General features: G+C 44.0%; 1 protein-coding gene across 3 annotated transcripts in view; it reads left to right on the top strand.

Moving 5' to 3' along the window:
- Positions 1 to 358: 358 nt before the first annotated feature.
- Positions 359 to 19,862, top strand: part of bcl11bb (BCL11 transcription factor B b) — a 29,218-nt gene continuing 9,714 nt past the window's right edge. Inside the window, exons 1-3 of one of the 3 annotated variants that reach the window (XM_051936563.1) lie at positions 360 to 651; positions 796 to 1,119; positions 8,656 to 9,039. In XM_051936563.1, coding sequence (XP_051792523.1) covers positions 1,056 to 1,119; positions 8,656 to 9,039 — 448 coding nt within the window. In that variant the 5' untranslated portion in view covers positions 360 to 651; positions 796 to 1,055. Of the gene's footprint in view, positions 1,120 to 8,655; positions 9,040 to 19,862 lie in introns of all 3 variants that reach the window. The other 2 variants (XM_022195165.2, XM_022195164.2) reach the window with 2 other exon arrangements.

Below are 19,862 nucleotides of genomic sequence, written 5' to 3' on the forward strand. Positions count from 1 at the left end.
AGTTGCCCCCAGTGCCCCGTATGTCGCCTTCACATGTCTGTGGTGTCTGACGCGCCACGGACGCACTTGAACTTGAATCCTCTCCCACTCCACGGTGGCAAACCCCAACCACACACACACGCACACACTGGCTGCACACACACATGCACGCACACACAATTGGTCCAAACAGAGCATCTTTCATCGTGTGAGTCAACAAGGAGTAGCCTCCACGCTGAAGGAAACTGGGAAACATTGGACCTCAGCTTGTTGGAAGAAAAAAAGAGGAGGTGTCTTGTCTGCCCGCCTGCTCTCTCTCTCTCTCTCTCTCTCTCTCTCTCTCTCTCTCTCTCTCTCTCTCTCTCTCTCTCTCTCTCTCTCTCTCAATCAACGAGGCTACTGCCACCAGAGCCAAGAGTTGCCGTTCCGTGCACCGATGCCAAAACGCGCAGGAGGAGTCAGTGCCAAAGTGTCATTTTAGCGCACTACTGCTGAAATGGTAGGACTGTAGGGAATCCTGAAGTAAACAGCTGCCATTTGACCCCCAGATGATATAATTACACCATTAAAAACAAGAAAAAGGGGTTAAAGAAGAGGAGCTAAAGAGGAGCCAAACATCCATCACCGGCTGGAGCGCTCCGTTCTTCATCTGTCACCGCAGTCGCTGCAGAGGTGGGCAGTCCAGGATTTTTTATCCGCAAAAGCTCATTACAGAAAAAATAATAATAGTTACCTGCGCACATATCAACTCCTCGGTCGCACATAGCCAAACTGCTTCCTTAAAAAAAAAACTACACTTTGGCTTCCTTAATCCAGGTGTTGCTTCCTCCGAAGACGCTGCAGGACATTGTGGACAAACTGGTCTTCCATCCTTATCGCGCTCCCGTTCTTCTGGTCATCTTGTTCCAAACGCGCATCAAAAAAGTTGCAGCCGGACAGACTGTGAAGAGAAGAGGGATTAGAAAGAGAAGGGGAAGGAAAAGTTGGTCACCTGCGATCCAGAGAGGACCGACACCACGGTCCAAGCCGACTCCAAGTGCCGTTCACCGGGCGATGCCAGAGTAAATGCCGGGGCAATGTCCCGCCGCAAGCAGGTGAACCCGCAGCACTTTTCGTTGACGCACAGGGAGACAGTACAAGGTGAGTTTAATTCTTTTCACACCTTCTATCTGACCCCTTGCTTATGTGGTTTATTCTTTATCATAATTATAAAATATGATTTCCAAGATAAATTAAACACGACTTTGGTTGAAAAAAATTCAGTTGATGTCCTTTATGTTGTTTTTGGAGTTTGGATAATGCGCAAAGCAAAACAGATAATTACCAGCAAAAAGTGATTTGTGAAATAAATTGACCATGTGATAAGACTTGTGCACAAACAAGAAAAACATTGTGGTTCGTTTTGAGACATCCTCACCGACTCAATCTGGGTAATTGCAGGTTAATAAGAGTTGTTTTAACGCCAGAGTTAATATTTTACGGCAGAGTTAATATTCCAAATGCGCCTTTTACAGCTTCACAGGACTTTACTGGGAGAGACGAGAACTACAATGGGGGTGACTGGCAGGAGTGTATGTGTGTGTCTGTGTGTGTGTCTATGTGTGTGTGTGTGTGTGTGTGTGTGTGCGTGTGCGCGCGCAAGCTTGCATGCACGTGCGTCGAGTGTGTAATCCAACATTTCATCACAACACAATTTTGCTTCTTTTTTTTGCAGCATATTGCAACATGTGGCCACGTGTGGACCATATTTATCTGCACTTATTCCACATATTTCTAAATGTAGTTATTTATTGGCAGACTTTGCATAAGATCATTTAGATTTAACTGTAAATAAACAGCCTGTTTCTCTCTTGTGCTTTCACTTTCTGTCACACACTCTCGCATTCAAACACAACGTCTCGAAATTATTTTTTCCTTCTTGACACATAAAAGGCCTGTAAACAGTTTAGGAACTAAAATGTAATTGTGCATGAAAATAAGTTTGCAGTTACTTACAAAGCAAAAAGAAGACACCACACACACAAAGTTAAATTTTCAAACCGAGGCTCACAACTTGTTTGAAGCTTTTCAAAGCTGCGACGAAAAATTGTGATTAAATAACGCAGATGAAATCTGTGGCAGGAATATTTTTGGGGAGGGGGGGCATATGATTAAAAAGTCGCATAATCCAATTTCAAATCAATTATATCAATCTAACCTTCATCTCCCAGCGCTCTGCTGTGCCTAAATCCAATTTCATAGAGGCCTAATCTGGGTAATTCATTGCAGAAGTTCATGATGTAATCTTTGGTCAATCTGTTTTGTGTTGAAAACGGTTTAGGTGCATTCCGTCCCAGCCGACACATTTAGCATTTAGACTAATCATTTATCCCACTCATTCTGTCTCTCTCTCCTTCTCATCTCTCTGACATCCCCCCCTTTGAGTTTTAAGCTGAAATAATTATGGCAATTTCAAACCAAAAGAGCAATCTGAAATCCAAATGTTGGCTCTAACTGCTGCTCTTTGTTTTTTTTTATTATATATATCTATTTAAATTCAGCCATTATGCAGCATCCTCATCACTTTTGAAGGATCTCCTCTGAATATTGATCTGACATTTCCTTCCCTCTGTCAGTTAATTAACGTGGAGAAGACTTGACCTCTTCACCATAAATTCTGGTCTGAACCAACATTTCTAACATAACTACAGTGTCACCTCAGGCTGTGTGTGTGTGTGTGTGTGTGTGTGTGTGTGTGTGTGTGTGTGTGTGTGTGTGTGTGTGTGTGTGTGTGTGTGTGTGTGTGTGTTTGTGTGTTCAGCATTTACCCTCATGAAATATGACAAATAACTACAACATTTTGCACTTTTTCATTTGTTTCTGAGTGAACAAATTTGGACTAACTGTTAAATATTTGCCTCTGCTCCTTGCAGTCACTTTGTTTGACATCTTTTGCATAGTGGTTTTTGCACGAAATCTCACAGCACCTGCTGTGCAGTTTTTTTTTCCTCCTTAAAAGTGAACCTGTGGTGCTGAATGTAGATCAGACTGATAATTAGCTGTCACAGATTAGCTTTAAATTTCTTAATTTCTTTGCTGCATTCGAATGTCCCCAGGATTCGTGTGTTCTTGCCTGAAGCTTTTAATGACTGCTTTTAGAGATCTTTTTAATCATCCGCTGACCTGTCTTCAGAGACTTCCAAGTGTCACACAACAACTCAATATCTGCAAAAGCTGACGAATGTTTGATGTTCGGCTCGCTCATGCAGAAGTCGGTGTTGTGCTGGAACAAGTACAGTAGGATGCTGGGCGAATGTGGAGGGCCTGAATCTGGTCCTACCTGTTCTTTCACATGATCTGCTCTCTGAGCTGTGGCCTCAAGCAGTGACAATGACCTGAGAGGCACAAGTGCAAGTTTAAGGAAGGACTGGACTTGCAGGTATTTTTGTTTAAGGTCAAATGCAGTGCCAAAACTGGACTTTGCACACGCGAGCACAAAGCATTATTATTCGTATCCGATTGTTCTCCCTCTGCAAGAACAATGGGAGTGTGTGAGCGACTGTGTGCACAGATGGACTTCTATTTGCATAAAGCACCTAAGCTATGTTTGCCATACGTACAAGACACCTTAATACGATACCTCATCGAAGGCTGTGATGGATGGGAGGCTTGAACTGTGCCTGCCATTCAGCGTCTTGCAGGCTGCCTGCTTGCTGTGAGCTGTTTCTTTGGGTGGGTCTGGAGAGGACCAGGATCCCACCTCAGGCTGGAACGGCTGAGGACCACTGGGGGAAAACCAAACTGTAATTTGATTGAGTCAACATATAAGCAGAGCTTTTCATATGTGCAGCGAGGAGGCATTGAAATTAACTGGAATTGATAAGAAAAAAAAGAAGTAACTCATGTTTGCTTTTAATATCTCTGTGATATTTTTAATTCGTCAATAGTTCAGCTTGTACTTTTTGATATCAGCTGTCAAAACCAGTCACAAGGTTTTTCTTTATATAAGTAATAATATGAAGTCCCTGCAGGGTGTCAGCATACATCAAGCACATGTCAGATCAGGGGTTATTCGGTGTAACTGAACGCAGCCTTGTGCCCTGCAGCCATAGGCCCTATAGGTCATACACTGCTGCAACATGAAGTTCACTAAACCTGAATATCAGCATATTTCTGGACAGGCTGTTAGTGGAAGAGTGCTTACTGGAAATCTACTTGCTAGGCCAGACAGTTAGAGGGACATGCAGGTGACTGTAAATGCAATCAATGTACTCAGCCCAGAAAATGTGCCAATAAAAGCACAAACACAAATCACACTCAAAATACATGCAAAACTGTACATGTTCACTCTCTATGCATGAAGCTGTTCTGTTTTAATTTGACCTTCAGTGTGGAGTTCATTCTGTAATTTAATAAGGCTCTTATTGGGAAAACATCTTTTTATTTTTATTTTCGATGATTCAGCTTGTTGTCACATCCATAACAAAGAGAAACCTGTCACACAAACATCTTTATGAATTGCTCACAAATTAACGTGAAAACAACTGCTGCTGCTCAGAATCTCAGGTCTCCCTTTATTCAGAGCACTGGTCCATTTCCAACCTAATATCAGCATTATTGCAGATAATTCTCCTCTGGATCCAGCCATGGAAACGCCTCGAGATAACTGTTTACTCTCAGAATTGGCATGCTACTTGTGAAACAGTTAATGTTTTCTTCTTTATTCACACCATATGGCTGTCAAATGACGGAGAGAAACCCACCGTACGCGCTGTAACACCACAGTAAATATTCACACACATTGTGGTAACCGGATGATAATCTCACAGGAGATGACTGGTGAGCGATTTATGATTTACTGTGAGGCATTGCAGTTTGTGCTCGGATTTTCTTTCAATATTTCAATATTATTGAACTCATTTAATCAGTTTTGCAACACTATAAAGCTTCTTTTTTTTATTATTCTATCGCTAAAATTGTTTGGCAAATTTGATTTATATCTCCGAATGTCATGCCTCATAGGTTGCAAGTCATTTTTAGCGATTTGGTGACAAGTCACAGTCAGCTGCAGAGCCGTATTTTGCTCACTTTCAGTCTGATAATCTAAGATTTATGATAAGGAATGAGACTGTTACAGATTAAATGGTGATAAGATAATGAAACACACAGGCCTGGCCTTACACAACGCACACTGTTGCAGCTCTGCTTGGCAATCGCTGCTGAGAAAAAGGGATAGGCTAAGCGAGGCCGCTTGTTGTTTGAATTTTTGATTGCAACCATCTGCAACGTTGCTGGTGTCATTTATTTTCAATGACAGCGTGAATCTTACCCCGACTTTCCCTGTGGGGTTTACAAATACGATCGTGTGTGTGTGTGTGTGTGTGGGTGTGTGTGTGTGTGTGTGTGTGTGTGTGGGTGTGTGTGTGTCTGTTTTCCCCTCAGTAAATGTAAAAGGGGGGGAAACAAAGAGAGACAGGTCTGAACCCATACAGTATGGCTGACTGTCATACGAGTGCCCATGGCCTTACTCTGCCTCTAACAGCAGAACACAGTGTACAGCTGCTATTAAAATGTTGTGTAAGGTCAGGACTTCAGCGTCAACGGAAAATAGTTTTGAGGTTTTAGTTTGACGCTTGCTTCGGAGCATTTCATCAAAATCAAAATTAGATTAAAAGAAATATCCAGAAAAAAAATCCATTTTGTTATTCAGGTTCCAGGAGAACTTGTTAAGTTAAATTTTTCTTTGACTCACCTTCACTTCAGACACAATGAAACAACAAAAGAATCCCCATTTAGACCACCATATGAGGGTAATAATTAGTTTCATTAATGTCAGAGGACACGACAGGAGGCCAGAGTGCTCGTGTATGCACTTTGGCATGTTTTACCTTCCTACATTGTTTCACCTGGCCACTAATTTAAAAACCGCTGATGAGGACATCACATGTAGCGCAACACATACCAATCTTGACAGTATAATTACAACGTAACCGTAACCAAACTGCAGGGGAACGATTTTAACATTTGCAATTAAAAAATAAATAAAAAAATCAGCCTCAAACGTAACATTTCCATCTCTGTGACAACGTTATTTCTTTATTAAGTGCTTTCTGGCCGGGGTGTTTGAATATTTTTTCGACCTTTTTACATAAATGGAAATTTTTTCGGTGAAAGAGGTCCATTGTCTTCAGCTGTGTCTCCCATCTGGTACATATTGTGCAGTGGCAGTGTGCAGCAGCAGCAGCAGCAGCAGCAGCAGCAGCAGCAGTGGAGTGACTGACTGACTCTCTCCTCATCAAACTGATAGGGGGTGCTCTAAGGCTGCCTGACTTAACTCACACTTGATAAGACGGAGTAGCAGGACTGTCATTGGGTGAACATGGCTCTGTGTTAGTGTGTGTGTGAGACCAAGAAAAGACAAATAAAGTATGTGTGGTATTGTGTTAGACAGCTGGGTTTCATTGCTATCATCACGCTTTCTCAACGATGGCATGTTTGACAGTGCGTCAGCTATGCTCCTTTACCTATCAAGCATGTTCCTCTCACATAGGAGTTTATACAGAGGAATTAAGACACTGTCTGTCACGATGAGAGGCTACATTAGTGTGTTATTCTTTCGTGTGTGTTTCCATTTCGGTATATTTGTGTCTAACGTCTTCTAGGTTGCATTTTTTTTTCCCCCACCGCAAAGCATTCCATGTTCCTTCTTGCACATGTGTTTTTTTTCTTGCTCAGGTGAGCCTCAGGACAGATGAGTGAGCGGGTTTCGGAAAGAGAGGGGTGCGGTTTTGAGAAGATGTCCGACTGATATTCCAGTGGCATAGTCTCGGTGCCAACTGCAGCTAATTTACTGCCTTCTGCCCTCAGGCCTTGTTACTCAACCATAGGTTAACAAACAGGCCTCACTCTATTTGTCTTTGTTTCTCACCGGGGAGAGAGTCGAGTTCAAAACGCTCGGGTGTCAGTCTTTTTCCCGTGTCTCCTGCCACCTGTCCTGTTTTTCAAAGTCAGAGCACGCCATATTGTTAACAAAGAAGATCTCCCACAAGAAAAAAGTTCTACGCGCCGCACATATGTGCACAGTTACATGGCTCGTGCGAGCACGCTGGAACATTGCTTCATGTGAATTATGGTCACAAGCTGTGAACTGTAGGTAAATATGTGTTTGTGTTCCTTCTTTGCCGCCAAAGATTATGAGATGGAAATTATCTGGCAGGCATCCAGGAACCCATCGCCATTTAGAGAAAAGATATTTGGCATCGGATCATCACTCCAGGGCGAAGTGAGAGGACTGGAACGTGTGTGTGTGGGAGGATGGGTGGGTGATTGGGTGAGGGGTACGAGGAGGGGTGTGATTCATAGTTGCAAAGAAAAGATAAAAAAATTTGGTGAAAAGATGTGTAACATTCAGCTCAAAAATTCTGCCCGAGTTTAATAGTTATGACTGGGAGTTTAGAGGAGCGAGCGCCTCCCTGACAGTTTGAGATGGGTGATAAGAGAGTTTAGGATCTGTGCTCTGATAACTACACACCAGGACACAAACGGCACACAAGCAGGCACACACCCTCTTTGTCTAATCTTTGCAATTATTAGGGTGTCATGTTTGGAGAAAGAGAGAAAAGAGAGGCAAGGAGGAGGAGGAGGTGGAAGCAGCAGCAGCAGAGACAGGCATTTGCTGCTATGCTTCTCTCCCAGGCATCTACACCTCTCCCTGGGTACCCGCTCGCTCAGACGCCCCTAGAGTCTCCGGAGCTTCAGGTTTCCTCTGGGCTCTTAAGAAGGAGACACATTTTCATACCGGTACATCAGGGTAGTGTTTAAAAAAGTGGGGGGCGGGGGTGTCCATGTGGGATTTAAGCTGAGGGACAGAGTCTATGCCATAGGGGAGGAAGGAGGGGAAGAATGTGTAATGGTTATTAATGACCGTGTCAGATCTGTGAAGAATGAGATTTACTCTCTTAACAGGACCCCGGGTTTGGCTTTATAGATTTTCTGTCTGTGGAGAATAGGGAGAATACAGTGCAGAAACTCACCTGATCCATTCACACACGCTTAGACATCTCACTGCCTCTGCTTTTTTTTTCTTTTTTCACCTCCCTCTCATTTTTCTTTTCTCTGTCTTATTCTATGATGCTCGCAAACACGAAAACACGCACAAACACACACGCACACGCGTGCACGCTCGGTGGATGTGGCCTCCGTTACGCTACACTTTGTTCTGCACAAGCTGGGGCTCCCACGTGGTGAAGGCAGCCGTCTAGCTATGACAGCTTAGCGCAGCAAAGGCCCTCACCGGAAACCCAACCTGCACTGTGAGATGAATAGCTTCCTGGCCACACACACAAACACACACGCGGGCAAGATACACAAACTCACATATACATGCAGTGTATGTGTCGGGTCCCACCCACGCAGATCTCTCACGGATAAGCTGCGCAGGTGTTTGTCTAGGCGAAGTAGATTTACTGCGGCGTTGTTTTATGCCACGAAAGTGACACAATTGTGAGTGTAATGAACAGCCTGTGTGGTAGGGAGGGATGGCTTTTATCAGGTAATGGTTTCAGGAATAACCAAACCTCACTGTCTGTGTTTTTTTTTCTACCTGTGAAGCTTTGTTTTTCCTTGTCTTTCTTCTGTTTTTTTTTTAAACAAAAAAAGCATCACTGATTGATGTATTTTGCCTTCCTGTTCCTGCAGCAGAAGCCAATCATGACTCAAGGGCAGGTTCTCCATCTCCAGAGCCGTCCACCCCCAGCCCTCGGAGGGCAGGACCCGGGGAGCATGACCTGCTGACCTGTGGCCAGTGCCAGACCAACTTCCCTCTGGGTGACATCCTGGTTTTCATCGAGCACAAGCGGCGTTTGTGCCGGGGGCCCTGCGGCAGGCCGGGGTCCTTCTCCAAGCCCGGGGAGGCCGGCGGGGTCATGGGCATCCCCATCTCTCCCAGGGTCCGGTCGCTGGAGCTGGGCAGAGGTGCCATTCCGGTGGAAGTGGGCATCCAGGTGACCCCTGGAGGAGAAGAGGATGAGGCGAGGAGGCTGACGCCGGCCAAGGGGATCTGCCCCAAACAGGAGAGAGGAGGTACAGATACTGGAACACACTGTGCAATGCAATTAGAAGCACCAATGAGCTCCTCACAGTTCTGAAGAGAGCTTTCTTGTCAGAATACATGCACACGTCTTCCACATAGGTGCACTTACACAGCGGCTCTCACACATCTCTCACCTGTCCAAGACAGATAGCTCTCTTTAAAGAATCCCAGCTGTTTGTTATTTTGACAGTGGCCTTCAGGAGGGATTAATGTAGCCTGGGATGATTTTATTAGAGTGAGTGAGAGCTGCACTGTGTGTCTATTCTGCTCCATTCTAAGTAAAACATCACTCACATATACACACTAAATCACACACGCACACACTCGCAGGCCTGAAGGACTTCTTCAGCTGAAACCAATTGTGAAAGGCGAGGAAGAAGGTGATAGAGGAGCCGCCCCCAGAATGTGTGTGTGTTTGTGCATTTTTATTTATTTTTTTTGTGCACATCACGTGTCTGAGCGTTTGTAAAGAAATCCTGCAGCATATGAAGAGGTTAAGAAAGCTGATTAAAATTCATCTGTGTGCGTGGTGAGGAGAAGGGGATTAATAAAGCAGCAAGGCCGCTCATCTGGCTATGAGGGGAAGAGGGATGGGAGGGTGAGGGGGTGAGGCGGTGGGGCAGAGGGAGGGGAGGGGAGGGGAGGGGGGACAAGGCCTGTAGACTGCCAGCGCTGCAGGGAACCCAATTCAAAGTTATCAGAGGAGACAGTCACCATCGCACCCAAGAGCTGGGGAAAGGCTATCCAGGATTACACAGACTCCAGCAGACCAGGAGGGAGCTGGTTGGAGGAAGGAAGACGGTTGCTTTGTAGAAGTTAGCAACCAGAATTACACGAAGATTAGACAGTTAACAGCAGAAACTGGTCACCATTTTGCTGCGCTGTTAAGTCATAGCGCAGTAAAGCGGACATAGGCGTCGATTTCAGGCCGGATGCACCATGAAAAAAACATACAGCAGCAGAGGACTGAGGGGGATTTTGAAAAACTGCCATAACGTTCCTCGTAGCTGCAGAAAAGGCGCGAATCGGTGCATGAAAATTCACCAGGATGCGAGAAATCTCCTCGCTACTAAACATGTCACACTGAACCTATGAAAGTCGAGGTTTTTACATGACAGATATCTAATATTTATATTAGATTGACTCAGTTGTGGTAGATTTTATCGCTGCAGGTGTAGACAGTCACACTTTTATTAATGTAATAATAGTCAAATTATTTCAAAGGTTCCTACACAACTGCCATGACACACTGGAAAATAACTGGGTGGTTATACTGGTTTATAATGTAGTTACATATGCAAAAGGTGTGAACGTGGACTTATCATGATAACAGGATGCGGCTTTTCATATTCGCATAGGGCTAACAGACTTTTTTTCCCCTCATTTGAGTGGTTGATATCAAAATCAGTTCACATGCTTCACACCAAACAAATAACTGGTGACCAGATTAACCAACCAGGTCAAAATGCAAAGTTTTTGTGCGAGAGTTTGCTTAGTCCCACGACTCCAGGAGACCAAGCTGGCCTCTGAGATATTACAAATGTCGTGTAAAAGCATTATGAATTTGAGCATTGTGTTCACTTCAGAGTCAACGCCGGTGAAGACCTCTTTTGTCATCGCTGCAGAAAATCAAATCCCATCGCTCAGTTTTGTGTGTGTGGCCAGCAGCTGTGTGTGGCCACCATCTTGCGCGGTGGGAAGTATCTATTGAAGGAGATCACAAACAATGTGTGACAGAACCGCTTTGGATGTCACCGTTCATTTTAGAAAATAAAAACATGGCTATCATTTTGCAGGATATTTTCAAGTTCATTTTTTTCTTTATCCCCAATAAAAAACACATTGATTTTAAAAGTGAGCATCAGTCACTAATAATGTGGCTTTTGTTAACTGTCTCATTTTTTCACATTTAATGATCAGCTTTTATTAGCAACACAGACAAAAAAAAACCTCTAAAACATAGAACTCATTTGGAACCTTTGCAAAAAAAAAATTAAAACATTTTTCATTTTGTCTGTTAGGTGGTCAGAGGGAAGCATTTAGACAGAGTTAGTGAGTGACTCAGCCTGTTTGAGCAGCAGTCAGTTAGTCATTCAGACAGTCTGTCTTATCACTAAGAGAACAGGACATGAAAGCACTCGAAGCCCCAAATGAAAGAGAGGAGGAGAGCTTTGTTCAACACATTAGATTGCCACTCAAGGCAGTCTCAAGTTTCAACCAAATTAGATTACATTATTAGGTCTAATTAAGTCCAATGTGTTAGCAGCACTCACACTCGCAGACACACGCGTGTTGGAAGGAAAATTTTGCCTGCATGTGATTTCGAAGGAACTTTGGAACACGTAAATATTTGCAGCACAGGTGACCAAAAAAGAAAGAAAATAAGAATGTGCATCAAACGAGAGCTCGGATTTTGCACATATGCATGGAATGCTTGTGCTGCAGCATTAACCCTCTCCTCTCCTGGATTTAATTTTTTTTTTTTTTCACCTGGCTGTGTGCTTTATAACATCCTGTCTGGCCTCTTTGTCTGTCAGCCTGCTTGCTTAAACTGCAAACATGCTGCAAGGCTAGCAGATTCAACCCCAAAAGGTGCAAACACACTCACACAAATGCGCCAGCACGCACACTCTTTTGTACACACAGCATAGATGAAAAATGGCCCTTCTGTGCCCTGCTTTCTTTTTTCTCTCTCTCTCTCTCTCTCTCTCTGAGTTTCTGTTGCTGATGCATGCACTATTTGTGTATATTTGTGGGCTTTGTCAGAGTATGTTAATGTATACGTGTGCGCGCCTTGTGTGAATTTGTGTAGTGAAGAATGATGCGTGTCATCAGGCAAGCGAGAGGTTGTCGCTAGGGGAGCGTTACCACAGTAAGGCGACCCTGGCCCTGCTTTGAACTCCTCCCAGGACGCCTGTCGGGCCCCCTCGGAGCACTTTAAGACATTCAGTACATATGGGCTGAAGCGGCATCATGACAGCCGCTCTCTCCTTCTCTTTCTGGCTCGTTCTCACAAACACAGTATATGGAGATCACACGGTAAATATTTCATGAGTTGATGTGAACGACAGCGACATCCTCAAACATCTCTCTCTGCTTCTCGCCTCCGTCCACTTCTGATCTCCCTCTTGTCACTTTCTGTGGGCATAAAACGCAGAGGTTTTTTTTTTCTTTTTCTTTTTTTTTTCTCGATGGCTCAATGCGATACTGATACTGGTAACTGAAGCAAAAGTGGATCAAAGAACTAAAACCCGCCACTTTAGAACTGTCACACCTACATGTAAAGAATTTCTGCGGATGTGAAAAGTGTGCGAAGGAGCATTTTTTAAACGTGATAAGATCAGTTTTCATTCTTGAGCTAATGGGCAGCGAGGGATTTTTTTTAAAATTTTTCACCTTAAATGAGTCAGTGTGGTTGCCGGATGAAAACCTGTGCTGCAGGAAGTGATAACGACCTTTGTGCACAAAGAGGTCAGATCTGCAGACACTTGATTCTCCGATGCTGCCTCCAAATAACCGTCACATCCCAGTTTCCACACCTCTCCATCAGTGTGGGTTTGAAGGTGTCCCTATCCTCTCTTCTTAGTCTTCTACTTCTTTCCCCTCTCTGTTACTCCCCCCCACCCCATCCACCCCAGATTTTTTTTTTTTGCCCCACCACCCAATGCTCCTTTAATCACCTGGCTTGCTCTCATTTCCATATTAAATAGGCTTTAATCATGAAAAGCAATCAGGCTTTTGCATATTCATACCTTCCCCTGTACGCCGGCTTCCCTGTCTCGCTCCAGTGCCAAGCAGCCAGTAATCAGTAGGCAGGCGGCGTAATGCCATAGCCCCGGCCCATCGCATGAAAACACACACACTGCGTGAGTTAGAAATAACTTCACATGCTACTTACGTATTATCTCTACTCCAAGAGAGAGAGAGATAGAGGCAGAGGGAGAGGGGTAGGAGATAAAAAAGAAAGATGGCGAGACTGATCCCTGATTTGAGCTGCGAATATTTGTACAGAGGCTCAAGGAAAAGTCGATTTGCATAATGACTTTGTAGTTTTGCATTAATCACATTTGCATATGAAAATGCGTTAATTACTCCTGATGATTTTTTTTAAAACTTGCTTCATTTGATGTCCAAGCTCTGGGGTTGTGATTAGGGGTCACATGGTGGGAGTTGTGTAGGTAGCAGTGTGCACACTTTGTGTGTGTGTGTGTGTGTGTGTGTGTGTGTGTGTGTGTGTGTGTGTGTGTGTGTGTGTGTGTGTGTGTGTGTGTGTGTGTGTGTGTGTGTGTGTGTGTGTGTGTGTGTGTGTGTGTTCTACTGCAGCCTGTGTGTGTTTATGAGCTCTTACATGAGTGTTTTGAATGCTTGCCAGGGAATTTATCTTGTGTCTGCTGTTAGGCATGTGTGTCTATTTTCATTTTCCAGTTTGTGTGTATGTGAGTGTGAGGTTCCCAGTTTGTGTGAGTGGCAAATATTTTGTTATTCCTCTATGGGAGAGAGAGAGAGAGAGAAAAAAGGAGGCGTACACTCCCTCCTCTGTTTAAATACACAACATTTTTTGACAAGATGAAGACACACTTTTAGAGATTTGGATTATAGATTGTGTTAACTGATCCTGCACCACCCACACGTGGCTCAATTTGATGCAATTAAAAGAAACATTTAAATATAAAATACATCTGATAAATATATGAGCATTTATTCGCATTTTGTTTGCATGCGTATAATTGTGTGTTTTTGCAAAATGCTCCATGCAAATTAGTCTGTATGAGAAACTAGAATCAGAATCCTGCACAGCCACTTGTAGGCAGTTGTAGTCTGAATGTAAAATGAACAAATCACCGCACACACACAGGAGTTTATTCAATTGCAATTTGAAAACGTAATGTTTATTTTTTAACCTATTTTGCTGTTTTTTCAAAATTTTGCATGTTAATGGAGAACTTGTGGATACGCAGTGCAAGAAAATTTTAGCATTAGCTTGAAAATTAAATAATAAAAATCATTTGCAGCCATTAATTTGCAATTTCCGTGTCTCCATATGAGCATTTTGGGCTCAAAAGCACGTCTGTGTGTGTGTGTGTGCGCGCACAATTACAGTCTACGTGTTCCTGCCTGTGTATGGGCCCCTAGTGTTGTTGGCCCATAACACTGCGCCTCAGACAGGACCACCCCAGGGGCCGTCTGACTCTGCTTGTGTCTGTCTGTCTCCTCTATGCAACAGGGTCAACTGGGTCTATAAGGGAGCTGCTAAAATGGCACAGCTGCATGTGCACACGCTGCCACAACCATCTGACACGCACACACACACACACACCTTGAAATGTACAGATCGTGTGTGCAGGAAAAACGGCAACATGCATGTGTTAATAAGCACGCTGATAACAGCCGCGCACACACCGAAAACATATGTGCATGCAAGAATGCATACAATGACTCTCATCTCCCATTAAGGCCTGCATCTCCCACCAAACACGCACACACACACACACACACACACACACACACACACACACACACACACAGCTTAAAGGCTCCCACATGAAGGCATCAAACACTCCACAGCCAGCTTTATGGCACTCATATGGCAGCAGATTTGATATTTTCCTACCACAGCAGGGGAATAAAACTCGCCACTAATTTGGACTGCGAGCGCCACCGCTAACTTTCAGCATGTGCTGACTGACTGTGTCTTCCAGATGTGTGGACTCTTTGCTCCTTAACAGCCTTACTGAAGAGGCATTAGAAACCTCACACCCCCGTCCTTGCTACGCATGGAGAGTGATGATGGCGCTTTGGTATTCAACACAAACACAGAACTTTTTGTGTGGAGCGCTGATGTGAGCTTCATGGTCTTGCTGCTATGGGCCATAAGTTGTCTTGTGTCAGTGGGAATCTGCCAATGTGTTTATGTTCTTTGTGTAAATAGCTATAATCAAGGTATTTTGACTGCTGCACTGTAGTTATTGGGAGCTTCCCCCTCGCTTCTGCTCCGCTTTTGATAACAGGTGTGCTCTTATCAGTGCGGAGTAATGTAGTAAATTCCTTTTAAAGAACCTACCTATAGTTAAAAGAAGATTTTCACACACATGCAAGAGTTAATCGAGAACCTGCTCAGCAACATGCGCACTTTCTCCCAGTCTGGAAACGCTCTTCAGAGAAATCAAATGAACTTGCAGATACAGTCCTCATGTGTGTGTGTGTACATTTAATGTGCAGAACATATCATTTGGCACTTCCAGGAGTGAAATGCGGAGATTTTCTGACCGGGCCAGCCCATTTTCTTACTAAAAAGTGTTTGCCTTTGGGAAGGAAAAAGGGGCTACCATTAGTATTTGTGAAAATGAAAAGAGATGGTGCTTGTTAGCCAGTCAGACAGGGATAATCCTACTTTGCTGCACTGTTGTTGTTCCTTTTCCTCTTATCTTATTAGGGTCCTGCTCTGATTGGGTGGGATTGTGGGTAAGGAAAATAAGGAGACAGCGTTTAGGCCGTATTTTTCCTTTTACAGGCTGCTTCACCGCAAGAGATATTGAAAGCCTTTCATGGTGCGCTTATGATTCCCCCTTATTTCTTCCACTTACTTGTCTTGAGCAATTACTGTAGAATTACTAGGGAACACAGACAAACACATGACCAACACAAGCTGACTTTATGTTGGTTTGTCACTTCAGCATAAATCAGGAGTGTGCCAAGAACAATATCTCGTGTGCAAGCAGCTTATTATCGATACGGCCTTTCATTAAACGCCATACAGCCCTCACATACGTAGCAGCGGTTTACCGTAAATGGTAAAAGTTGTGCGAAGGAGGGGAAAAAGGAAAGAAAAACAGCAGAAGTTTTGGGGCCCAAAGGTCATTGTCACTTTCGTTTTTAATCTAAAATTTTTTTCTTTCTCACTTAGCGAGTCATAGAGGTAGATTTCGTTTAATTTGCGCAGGTTTTGAAAGATCTGCGATTTCAATGCACGAGAGATGCGGGGAATTTCATTTGTGCTGAAAAGAGGGGAGAAAGGAGAAGAAAGCAAAAGACATTACGTCTTTTTTAATAGAAAGTGTCCCTGCTTCTCTGTGGAACACACAGAACACATTGTGAGGAGTTTTTCTTTCTTTTTTTGGTGTAAATTGTATTTAGAGATGTGTGTGGATCACCTAGTGAACCAGGGATGTTATTTAAATGTATTTAAATCATAATTTTTTTGCTGCTTTGAGCAAAGTTTCCTATATTTTGATTAAACAGAGCCTGGCTTTACTCATTGTGCTTAATTATTGCCTTCTTTCTTTCATTTTACCTCTTAAAAGCTGCACGAGAAAAGCAAAGAAACCCCAGCTCTGGCCTAGAACAGCGAGAGGGCTTGCACTGTCATGTCCAGAGATGGCATTGCAGACAGGGGAGTGAACTGCTCAAGGTTAAGGGGCTGCACTCTCCCCGTATAACTGGCGTAATTCATACTTTTCCAGAAAGCCCTCTTCTGCTCTCTGTTGCCGGTCTTTCCCAGAGCAGAACAGAGCAAGCCAAAATGAAATAAAGCCTAAGATGTTATCAGGGTGATTGGTGCCAGCGGAGCTTGTCTGGGCCTGTGGTCTGGCGGGGCAGCGCTGGCCCGTACCAGCGCTTGTATATACGAGTGTGGGTGTGAGTGTGTTTATGTGTGTGTGTGTGTGTGTGTCCTAGAGGCACTGGATAGATGAAAGCTTTCTTTAACCATAAGCTATGCAGGAGCCGTGCCAGGAGCAGGAAATGTATCAGCGTGATAACAGCCAGAAAGACAGAGAGAAAACGAGAAAGAGAAAGAAAGAAAGAAACGAGAGAGAGAGACAGAGGGAGAGGCCACATGGAACCCACAGGGGGAGGCCTGGGGCCAAACTCAGCCCCATCATGTCACTTCATAAATATGTGTTGGGTGCTGAGAGATGAATCCATGCCTGTGTTTGTGTGTCTGTGTGTGTGTGTGTGTGTGTGTGTGTGCTAAGGGAGATTTTTTGTTCGAGACAGTGCAAGACAGGAGACCGTTTGACACACCTGAGTGTGTTTCAGGACCCACAGGAGAGAGTGAGAACAGAATTCCCCTGAAGACACGACCGTTGCAACGTTAATAATGTTGTGCCGCTGGCCTTCGCTGGCTTCACAACAAGGCCTTATAGGCAGGAGAGATACATGAATAGAAAGAAAAGCACAAAGACTGAGAGAGAGAAGCTCATTATTTCACATAAAAGCTGAAATTGATTTTATTGTTTGCATTCATTATATCATATTAGAAAAGAGTTCAATTATGGGTGGAAGGAGACCTGTTTTATCTACGTCTGTCTTTTTTTTATTGCCCTAAGTAGTGTGCAGGATCATATTAATCCAAAACATATTTGGAGATGCACTTGTTTCATGGTAAAATCAATACCACTCTCATGTTTTGTTAGTTAAATATGAAGCAGCTGATTATGTTATATTAACATAAAGCCAGTAAACACAAGAAAACAGCTGGTCTTGCTCTGTTTAAACCCAACAGAAGCCCAGCAGCATTAAAGATCTGCTAGTTATGTCTAGTTTTATCCCAATCCATCTTCCTCATATCTAACAGGTACATATGGGAGTTTTGTCATCAATTCATTACTTGAAGACTTCTAAATTTGAACATTCTGTCTTTCAAAAATACTCCACTACTTCTGTATCTGTTCCTTTTTTTTGTTTTCCAAAGACACTCTCGCCTTTTGTTGCTTTGGTTTAGTGAGCTAACACTAATTAGACAGCCTGCAATTTGGTGTCAAATGATGCAATACTCCATGTGCTCTCTCCTGTGAATCTCACAGTCGCTGCTCTGGATCCGAGCACAAGTGGAAAACCTCTGTATCCTCTCATAGCCTTAAGTAGCCAGAATGAATTATTAATAAAGAAAAACTAATAGCAAATTAGATTATCCCCCCCCTCCCTCACTCTCCTCAGTCAGTGGAATGGACTCTACACCTGGTGTGAAGCGTGTGAAGGGCAGGTTTTACAGCGAGTTGATTGAGGTTGGAAGGGGCTTGTGTGCCATTCAAGGCCGCCGTGGTGGTATCTTCCTGTGGGCTGCTAGTTAAGCAGGACTGGCTGCTTGGCTCCAATGGGCAGAGTCCAGCTGGGAACCATTAGCACGGCTGAAAGTAGTGGCAGGATGGTGAACGGAGAGGGAGCAGCAGTGTATGCATGCAAAACACACATATATACAGCACATACAGCGCCACTTGCACAAACATCACAAGCGGACGCACAAAAGCACCATTGTATAAGGTACAATGTGTGACATGTCAATGCAGGAAGACGCATCCTCGGAGACATTTGCAAAAAGACGAGTGCTTATCACAGGTTGCGACGAGCGCACGCATCTCCACGCTTTTTGTTCGATTTAATTCATCAAGGCCGAAACAATGCAGCCACATTTTCACACTTCCTTACTTTAAAAAAAAAGAAGGATTTTTTTTTAATGTACTGCTTGTATAAAGTGATTGATCCCATGAAAAATTTAATAAACCCACAAAACAGAATTCGCACGTCACTCACATGTCAAAGTCAATTTTCTATTCACTGCCGCTGAATAGGAAATTGACTTTTCTGGACAAAGTGAGAGTCCCTCAGGGGTATAACTGAAGCTCATTTGGATGTAAAACCTTAAACAAACATTGCGCGAGTCCACAAAGTCAGTCTCCATTTCATTGTGGAAGCAGCTTGAGTTTTTGTGCTTTTTTTTTCGTCTGCTGCATCACTCTGCACCTTTTCTCCCAAATAAGTCACCTTGTATTGATTCGATTTATTAACGCTGGATTTGTTTTTGCCTTTCACTCAGAGTGCATCTTGCTCCCGCAGCCCCCCCTTTGTCTTTTCCTTTTTTTGGGGGGGCATTTTACGTTGTCTGTTTTCCCTGCTGCCGCTGCTGTGTCATGGTGAAATGGGTGGGAGATGGAAGGAGAGATTAAAGTGGATGTAATTACGCTGAAAATGAAAAATGCAGGTGATAAAGAAAAACAACTCTTCCTTTATTTCCAAACCTGCCTGCAGATTCTCTTTTTTTTCTCTCCCTCCTCTAACTTTTCCCCTCCCCTCTTTGCCCTCCCGTCTTTAATCCTCTCCTCCATCTTGCTTCTCTCTCTTACATCTTCTTTCAACCACAAGCACGATTGAGTGTCATCCATTTGTCAGCGTCACACGATAGACAGCAGACCCCACAAGTGTGTACGCCTGCTCCCCATCCAACAAAACAACACACATGTGCACGTACAAGGCGCTGGGACCAGTTAGGAGCTGATGGCGATGAGTCAGGCTTTAGAGAAATGCCACAGAGAGCTTAGCTAATGCACTTTATAGAGCTCCCTTTTTCTTTTCATTCTCTCTTTTTTTCTTTCCTCCCCCCTCCTCGCCTGTATTGCTCCCTCTTTTTCTCCCTCTTTGTCCTAGAAGCCGAGCCAGAAGTCATAGCTCTTTACTGACAGAGAGGTCTTGCCAGTTATTTTTCACAGCGTGTCCCCTGTGCCCCGGCTGGGATAGCTTTCCTCACGGCGGTAACGTTTGCTCCCTCGGTCGTGCTACATGAGAGCCCCCGCCACTCTCTTTCCACTCGTGCATTGTTGTACAGCTGGACTCAGTCAGTGTGTGTGTGTGTGTGTGTGTGTGCGCCTGCGATCAAGTTGTTGGAGATACCTGATCCCTTTTATTGTTCATTTGACCCACATCCCAGGAGGCATGAGGGTCAGGGCGGAGTACCCTGATACCTTGTACAGGTGCTCAGTGTGTACGTGAGGTGTGCAAAGTGAGCGAATGTGCAGCTAAATCTGGGAATATTTTGCAT

This window comes from Acanthochromis polyacanthus, chromosome 16, assembly GCF_021347895.1.
Source record: "Acanthochromis polyacanthus isolate Apoly-LR-REF ecotype Palm Island chromosome 16, KAUST_Apoly_ChrSc, whole genome shotgun sequence".
Lineage (NCBI taxonomy): Eukaryota > Metazoa > Chordata > Actinopteri > Pomacentridae > Acanthochromis > Acanthochromis polyacanthus.